General features: G+C 34.6%; 2 protein-coding genes across 3 annotated transcripts; one reads left to right on the forward strand and one right to left on the reverse strand.

Moving 5' to 3' along the window:
* Positions 1-2,198: 2,198 nt before the first annotated feature.
* On the forward strand, positions 2,199-5,537 carry LOC125865534 (scarecrow-like protein 9). The gene is made up of 3 exons (XM_049545737.1): positions 2,199-2,350; positions 2,678-5,044; positions 5,140-5,537. Exon 2 carries the CDS (start codon positions 2,684-2,686, stop codon positions 4,970-4,972), a length of 2,289 nt encoding a protein of 762 aa, XP_049401694.1. The 5' UTR covers positions 2,199-2,350; positions 2,678-2,683; the 3' UTR covers positions 4,973-5,044; positions 5,140-5,537.
* Positions 5,538-6,175: 638 nt separating this feature from the next.
* LOC125865544 (uncharacterized) lies at positions 6,176-8,573 on the reverse strand. Of its 2 annotated transcripts, none has more exons than XM_049545751.1 (4): positions 8,442-8,573; positions 7,992-8,365; positions 7,129-7,236; positions 6,176-6,525 (listed from the first exon to the last, which is right to left on the reverse strand). In XM_049545751.1, the coding sequence occupies exons 1-4, from the start codon at positions 8,456-8,458 to the stop codon at positions 6,521-6,523; spliced, it is 504 nt and encodes a 167-aa protein (XP_049401708.1). In that variant the 5' UTR covers positions 8,459-8,573; the 3' UTR covers positions 6,176-6,520. The 2 variants fall into 2 exon arrangements, with proteins under 2 accessions (XP_049401708.1, XP_049401709.1); XM_049545752.1 differs by having other exon boundaries at positions 7,992-8,362; positions 8,442-8,496.
* Positions 8,574-9,299: the final 726 nt, after the last annotated feature.

A 9,299-nucleotide genomic window follows, 5' to 3' on the forward strand; every position in this document is an offset into this window, starting at 1 on the left:
TTCTCCATATATCATATGATTCTCGTTCTTGAAAATCCAAGCTTCTCCGTTTAGTTTAACCCGGCCAATATATCCGTTAGCTTTAATGTTGAATGGATGATATAGATATACATGTGCCCATGATAATATATTAAGGATTAAATAAATTAGATAGATCTGTCCTTAAACTTAAAAGAACTTCAGTTAAAATAGGTCCAGTGGGGTGGTCCTATTTTTCTTTTTGCAAAGATCTAGAAAGTATAAATTGTCACTAAAAAATAAAAGAAAAAATTATTTAGAATACGCTAGAAAGCTTAGGTTGAAAATGCGTCTAGGTTCATTCCGATAGTTTTTTATGCATTTGGGATGGGACAATATAAAAATTATTTCTGATACAAAGTAAACAAAACAACAAACACTTCTAAAAAGTCATAATTTCTCATTTATTAAGAATTATAAGGGTCAAGGTACGGTATTAACTAAAGAATTTGATACATAATTTATTTAAAAATCGTTTGATAAGTCTTGAGCGTTAAACATTAAACGTGTGTATAGGGAATATAGTCAAATGCTTAAAGCATAAACGTTACACGATTATACCCACATGTGTTGCTCGAGATGTTTTGCTAGTACACTACCCCAAAATGAGTTCTAAAACTGCATTTTAAAACATTTTGCTTCAATTACAAATATTTATTTTACTGAACACAAAATTTACCTAGTTACTTCTTTGTTTTAGTTACGAACACCTATTTAACTGAGCACGGATAGATAGATAGATATAAAAGATTTTAGACACCTCAAACACCAGATATAAGGTGAAACAATCCATCAAACCTACGACGCACAAACTTTTAAAAATTTATATATTTATTTATTTTGTCTAATTATAAGTGGTATCCATGGCCCAACTCTCTCCAATCCCAATCTCCCACTTTATTTTTCCCACTTTCTCCTCATTGACTCAGTGCTCAAAACTATTACTCCCTCCGTCCCTTTTTAGTTGTCCACTTTAGAAATGGCACACAGATTAAGACAACAATGATTAACACAGTGAAGTTACAATTTTACCCTTATGACAATTTTTCACTTCAAAATTACAACCACTTATTTGAATTTAAATGAAATAAATTGGAGGGAAACAACATACACTTTTACAATTTTCAAGAAGTGTAAATAAGGGTATAATAGGAAAAAATTTGTTGTCCTTTCTTGATTTGTCAAAATGGACAACTAAATAGGGACAACCAAAAAAGGAAATATGGACAAGTAAATAGGGACGGAGGGAGTATAAAATTAGTGTATATAAAATACTATTTTTTTTCATATTCGTTGCTGACCAATGAACGTGAGAGTTCTACAAATATTTTAGAACATATGTTTTCTTGTGAGATAGAAAAAGTAATATCTGGATCATCTTTTACACACCTTAACTAATATCATGATGCACTGAGTCGTACTCTTTGATACAAATTTTAAATGATAGTAATATTTTAACTTATTATCTCGTCATCACCCTCCGACGTCCTTTGAACATACATCCTAAATTTAACATAAATATTTTTGAAATAATATTTTTTTATTTATTCATCAAATATCAAAAAATAAATAAGAAAACCTCTTATTCTTCATGAAAATTGCTTTCATGCCACACATACCTCTAATGACACTCCTTTAGAAGGACCTGGTTAGACATACTATATTAATTTAAAATAATTTTTTTATTCGAACATGCAATTATATTTTTCCTTCAAATGAGCAAATCATAATCCATAAACAAATCGCTTAGATGATCACACCTTGTTCTTCTTTGTGTTACCATATATGTCTTTTATCACTGTTTTCATATTAGTTGTCATGTTTTTGATTGAGATATGTTGAAATAGGAGCCAAGACTTAGTGTGCATCACAAGGGTTGTCAGCACCTTAAGACGTGCCGACTGCTGAATAGAAAACAACAATTTTTGTATTCAAGCACATGCAACCCACTTCTGTCACTACAGTAATGTGCTCACTAATCCACTCACCTTGCCAGGGCCTATTGCAGCAACAATTTTACACACCCAAAAAGGGTGTCCCATTTCCTATGAACTCCATTTAAAAGCTCATATTAAAAAAAAAAAAAAACAGAAGAAACTATTGATTCTTTGTTTACATGTGGCTTGCAAATAATAATTGGTCTGAATCCACAAACAGTTATTTGAAAGCTGACAACACTAAACTTTCAATTTCACAACAACGATCACTAACTGGCTAAAGCTTTTTCAACGCTTTGATTTTATTATTATATTATAAAAAAGAACTCTTTTTCCAGTGTTTCTTCACAGTGCATCTTTCTTTCTCCAATTCTTCATCTTCCCTTAGGTTTGAGGTATGCCCTTTTCATTTTCCCTTCATATCAACTGTGTTTTTTTGGGGGGTTTATGCTTGCCTGTAAATTCTGGGGTTCTCTTGATTTTTGTTCAAGTACTTTAAATATGAGCATAATTTTGAGTCAATGATGACACTTTAAACTTTTTTTGTGAAAAAGGATCTTATTGGGGCAAGAGTCTGAAGATTAGTTCAGATAATATGTGATAAAATTTCAATCTTGTTAATGTATATGATTTGAGGTTTGTTTTGTATTAATAGCTTTGTCATTTTTTTTTGGAGGATCATGTGACATTGAGATTTGATATGAGAATTTATGAATTACTAGGTTAAAATGGATCCAAGGTTCAATAGATTTCCAACTACTGTGAATGGATTTAATCTGGAGAACCAATCCTTACTAAGCTTTTCGGATAATTGGAAGAATAATGAACCTATAATTGGGGCTATTTATCCAGATCAGAAAATAGTCAATGTTCCAAGATTTGAAAATAGTTTTGTCCAACATAATGTTCCATCTCTTTCAAATGACCCTTCAACAACAAGCAATATAGCAGTGACTTCTGAGATTGGTACTGAGGATGAATACAATGAAGATTTTGATTTCTCGGATACGGTTTTGAGCTATATAAATCAGATGCTTATGGAAGAAGATATGGAGGACAAGACACATATGCTTCAAGAGTCGTTGGAACTTCAAGCGAAAGAGAGATCATTTTATGAGGCCCTTGGCAAGAAGTATCCGCCTTCACCTCAGCAGAACCTGTCTATTACTGACCAGAACGGTGAGATACCGGATGACTATTACTCAGGAAGTCTGTATAGTTCTACAAGTAATGTTATTGACAGTAGTGGTTACCTAATTGATCCAAGGTTGGTTAGCATTTCAAATGATCATAATTACTCTTATGAACAAGGCCTTTTCATTTGTAATGGTCCTTACTCTTCGATTAGCTCATCGAATAGCATAAATAATCTTGTAGATGGGTTCTTGGACTCTCCTGTAAGTCCTCTTCATATTCCTGATATATATAATGATAGCCACCCGATTTGGAACTTTAGGAAAGGAGTGGAAGAAGCGAGGAAATTCCTCCCTACTAATAATAAGTTGTTGGACAATGTGGTTATCAACGACTTGCTACCTCAGGAGAAAAGAGGAGAAAGTGGTTGTGAGGTGGAGAAAAGGGATGTGGGAGCGACTTCACCTACAGGGCCGAGAGGGACGAAAAATCCTCATAGAGATGATAGGGATTTATTAGAAGAAGAAGAAGAAAGAAGTAGCAAGCAAGCTGCAGTTTATACAGAATCTACAGTTCGTTCGGATGAGTTTGATGTAATTTTGTTGCATAGCATGGGGGATGGAAGGGAAGCATTGACAGCTTATCGTGAGAGCTTGAAGAACGCTAGAACAAAACCCACGGTGCAATCAAAAGGATTTGCTGTAGGGAGGGGAGGCCGCGGGAAGAAACAGTCTAGTAAAAAGGAAGTCATAGATTTAAGGTCTCTTTTAATAAATTGTGCACAGGCTGTTGCTGCTGATGATTGCAGGAGTGCAACTGAACTGCTGAAACAGGTAAGACTTCATTCATCTCCTTTTGGAGATGGCAACCAGAGATTAGCTCATTGTTTTGCAGATGGTCTGGAAGCACGTTTGGCAGGCACTGGTAGCCAGATTTATAAGGCCCTCGTCAATAAACGAACATCAGCAGCTGATTTTTTAAAGGCCTATCATTTGTATCTTGCATCATGCCCATTCAGAAAGATGTCAGGTTTTACCTCAAACAAGACAATCATTAGAAAATCAAAGAATGCTACAAGGGTCCATGTCATTGACTTTGGCATCCTCTATGGCTTTCAATGGCCTACGTTAATTCAACGTATTGCAGCAAGAGAAGGTGGACCACCAAATCTTCGTATTACTGGTATAGAATTTCCTCAACCTGGCTTCAGGCCAGCAGAAAGGATTGAGGAAACAGGACGCCGTTTGAGCGATTATGCCAAGTCCTTTAATGTTCCATTTGAGTACCAAGCAATAGCAAAGAAATGGGAAACCATCAGACTTGAGGATCTAAAGCTTGAAAAGGATGAGTATCTTGTTGTCAATTGCTTGTATAGATTTAAGAACTTGCACGATGAGACCTTGTTATCTGACAGTTCGAGAACTCTCGTTCTCAATCTAATAAGGGAGATCAATCCAGACATTTTCATCCATGGGATTGTCAATGGGGCCTATAGTGCCCCATTCTTTGTCACACGGTTCCGTGAGGTCCTGTTTCATTTTTCAGCACTTTTTGATATGCTGGAAGCTAATGTACCCCGGGAGTTTCCGGAAAGAATGTTAATTGAGAGAGAGATCTTTGGGAGGGAAGCCCTGAATGTCATAGCTTGCGAAGGATGGGAAAGAGTTGAAAGGCCAGAGACATATAAGCAGTGGCAAGTTCGTCATCTAAGGGCAAGGTTTACACAAATACCTTTCGAGCAACAGGAGATCATGAATATAGCAGTTGAAAAGGTGAGAACAAGCTATCACAAAGACTTTGTAATCGATCAAGATAACAAGTGGATGCTGCTGGGGTGGAAAGGGAGAACGATCTACGCCTTATCTTGTTGGACACCTATTTAAGAAACCTGCAAGGCATGCTTTGGAAAATGAAACTTGTCCTTCCACATATTTGGAAAATTCAACAATACAGATGTAAGTCTCATAGCCTATTTTCCATCACATATGTTTTCTTCTTATTGCGCTTCAACACTTAGCATTTAAAAGTGACAAATTTTCCTCCCGTGCAGGTATCTGGCAAGCTCATTCTAGATATTGCTCACACAAGCGATACAAAGGTCATGTTGTTGCTCAATACTCTTGCCAATGATGATGAAGTCAAATGGCTAGCAGATAGTCATTTCCAATAAGTGTGAAGCACATTTTTTTTTTCCTCCATATCAGTGGTATACAAGCTAGGGTTGCACACACTTCAACCAATTCCTTGAATATCTGCTACTACCCAATAACTCTACCCACCAAGACCTAGGTAGCTGTGAAAAAATCGCCTAGAGTTTTTTTTGTTGGTCTCTAGTGAGATTTCTTTCCTGATCTCGATGCTTTTTCTCGTTTCGGGACTACTTGGCACATCCTTGGGTGCTTACGTGCAACATGTTTGTTATTAAACATTGCTTTCTTGTTTGTTTCACTTCTTTGTCCATTATTTGGGTTTCCACTACAAGTTTTTGGATATCCAATTTCTTCTCAAATATTTTTGGTTCGCAATAGGCAATCTGGAATTTAATGATGTTGCAAGTGGGCTGCCTTTTCTACTTTTCTTCCCAAAGACCTCAAAAGCATAAAACTTCTAAAGATCAAGAAAATTAATTTAGGACATGCAGAACAGAGAGTGTGGGTTCCAAATGCGTCTTGTTTCATTCAAATTGAGCAAAAAAAGAATATTATGCGTCTAGGAAATGTGAGGGAGTTCTTTTTGTAAAATACTAGTACGTCTACTTAATTATCAGAAAATGACTGCTTAATGTATGAATGATTTAATATTTGACCAACTTAACATCGATGTGTGTTTTAATACAAAGGGAATGATAGCTTAGGTAGGTAAAGGGAACAATGAATAGTTGCAGTCTGAAACTCGAGAAAAAGTGGTAGTTTAAGAGTGTTTTTGAGCATTAACTCATCTTTTAACTAGAAACTAGACACTGCTAAAATGAAACCTTTATCCTTTCTTTTTTCAGGCAGTGTGTTCTATTCAAGCAGCAATTTGGAAATTAGAACATGGAGAAAACTAGACAGGTTAAAGGAAAAAAAAAAGAAACAAGACGGAGATGATGAATACAGGACTAAGCATTGTATTAAAACTGAATGTCAAGATTCGAGTCTAGTAATAAGCTGCTGTCTCACAATATTCTTGTGTATTTCACTTTAGCATTCTAATGCAATGAACTATTTGAAGATTTTTCTGTCCTTACTTGCTTTTCACCAAAGAGTACTCACAGCAAATCTTAGGACAAAACAAGTCATTCATAGTCTCAACATCAGCTATCATACTTCACTTCTTTATTTACGCCACAGAAAATTCGTTTACTTCTAAACCTTGAAATGTGAACAAAGTTTTAACTTGCAAACCTCAGTTGTTGGCCCTTCTCCTCATTTCCAGTGTTGCTATTTATGTCACACTGCAGTAAAACCAAAATCCATAACAATGTTTAAAATGACAGAGAGAAATTCAAACATTATGAAGCTGAACACAGACAGAAGACCTAATAGAATAATTTAGTAGAATCCGAGAGAAAGTTCAATGAATACAAATATGAACAAACATCTTACCAAATAGATCAGAATAGAGTTAAGATTAAATGCTAGATAAAAGTAAAACCATTTTGAAGTTGAACCTCTTGGAACATAAACTCAAGGCCTAATAGAATAATTTAGCAGAACCTGGTAGAAACCTAATGAATAACAAGATGAGCAAACATCTAAAACGAATAGATAAGAACAGAGTTTTAAAAAAGAGATAAAAGTACAAAAATTATGAAGCTGAACTCTAATGAACACAGGCAGAAGGCCTATTAGAATAATTTAGCAGAATCTGAGAGAAACTACAATGAATATCAAGATGAGAGAACATCTTAAGCAAATAGATCAGAGCATTAATCAAATCTTCTAATTAAAAAATACGTCACCAAATTTCCAAATGATCATAAAAAGGATTATTACATGAACGCTCTTCAGATGTACAACCATACATACACAAAACAGACAGAAAACTGAAGCTGTACCTTTAACTTGCAGATCAACATGCTCCATCATCAGATTTTCATTCTTCTCATCAGTATTTATCTCAATTTTCAGGTCAGTCAAGGTCTGATTATCTTCTTTTAGCGACTCTGAGATTGGAAACAGCAGTATTTCAAGGATTAATCATTCAGTCAAAGGAGTTGCAGCATTGAAGGAAAGATAAAGTCTATAAGGCAGAAATTTCAAAATGGAGATAAATGTTATGAGCACAAATGATGATGTCGAGGAGAACTTGGCAGCTACAGTGGACAAGAACATTATTCAGACCTAAAAGGAGCAAGCCGTGACAATTCCCTCTAAAAGGTTGGCAGATCTCATTGTGAAGCCTGGATGACAAAAACGTGAACAGCAAGTGGTGCAGGGAAACAGTATAATGAGTGAGAGTTTGCTATAAGGAGCAGTGAGTAGGCATAGTAAGAGTAGGTTATTTTTATGTGAAGTTTTTGATCTTCTCATCCTTTTTCTTCTTCTGCATCGCTCTTCTTCTTCCATATCAGTTCAGTTGTTATTTCTTTGTAATTTCAATTAGTGATTGCAATATTACAACACTTCCCTTGGTTATTATTGAGCTTGTTTCAATAGATCGCTACAAATAATAAGTTGGAAGACGATAAACTTTTGTCATTTGAAAAAGCATTTAACTAGGCCTGATGAACAAAAAATAGAGATGCATTTGCCGATGTCGAATCACAAAGAAGCTTCTATAGCAACTTCAATTCTTAACAATCGACAGAATTACAGATAACTAAATTCCTTTTTCACCAAATTACTAAGATCAATCGGAAGAATTTAATAATAACTTCGAGATACGTCTATAGACATGCACAACTAGAATATGATATACCTTGAACTGGCTGCAGTCCATGCTTCACCTCTTCCAACCTCTTCTGCATTCTTTCGCGTCTATCAAGGAGCAATTTCTTTTGACCATCAATGATCGTTAGAGAAGTAGGACAAGTTACTTTAGTACGTCGCACTTCGAGTTCCTCCATATCCTTCTCAATGGATTCAACAGATTTGCCAATACACTCAATCAAGTACATTTTTCTGTTGGCGAAAAGAGTTTTAATGAAGGGACGTTCATCGTAGCTTTCTCCAGTAACGCTACAATCCTCAGACACATCAGATTCATCGTCGGTCGTCTCATCATCACTGTTTTCCTGATCGAAACTCTCTTCTCCGGGAACGATTTTGTCCTCAACCATTACTCCGATTCTACTGAAAACAAAAACAAAACCGTGAAAAAAAAAACAGATAATGTATGCAATGGAAGGTGAATTTGGAATGAAACTACCTTGATCTTGATGTCATTCTCTGAAACCGAAAGTTATCGATTGAGAGAGAATAGTGCCCTCATTGAAGACATGCTTGCGATTTAGCCCTATGTGTATATATATAGTGTGTGATTTTTCAGTTTTGCTTTTTTATTTTTCCTTTATTTAATTCATTTTTTCAAATCAAAGAAAAATTTCAGTTGTAACCGACTGACACGATTATCGAGAAATCTCTCTGGACTCTGCACTTCTTTCGACTTATAATTTGTGATCGTTTTGTTGCATTCGTCATGGTTTAAACTTTAAGTGCTTGTAATGTAATGTGTTAGTACTAATAAAATGAATTAAATTAATTTAATATTTAAATTTTTTAGATGTGTGAAAACTATACGATACATAAGTTGTGATCTTTTTTATTTCATCTATCCAACAAAAATTCTTCACTGTTGTCTTGAAACACCCCTTTAAAAATAATAAATAATAAGGGTAATATTATTATATTATCCTTTGACTTTGTTAAATTTAATTATTTGACAAATGTGTTTGATGATATATAGTACTTATTTAATAACAAGGGTCAAATAGACACAAAAGCAAAATTATGTCTTGATTTTCTAAATTGGACACGTATTGTTGAACAATTATGTTTAGTATAGTGGATAATTATTGTTGGACGGAGAGAATACATTAATATGATGGAAATAGAATTTTACACCCTGTTTGGATCATTGTTACCCATTGTTTCATAATGTATTGTATTGTACTCTATNGTCTTGAAACATCCCTTTAAAAACAATAAATAATAAGGGTAATATAATTATATTATCCTTTGATTTTGTTAAATTTAATGATTTGACAAATGTGTTAGATGATGTATA

This window comes from Solanum stenotomum, chromosome 5 (genome assembly GCF_019186545.1).
Source record: "Solanum stenotomum isolate F172 chromosome 5, ASM1918654v1, whole genome shotgun sequence".
Classification (NCBI taxonomy): Eukaryota; Viridiplantae; Streptophyta; class Magnoliopsida; order Solanales; family Solanaceae; genus Solanum; species Solanum stenotomum.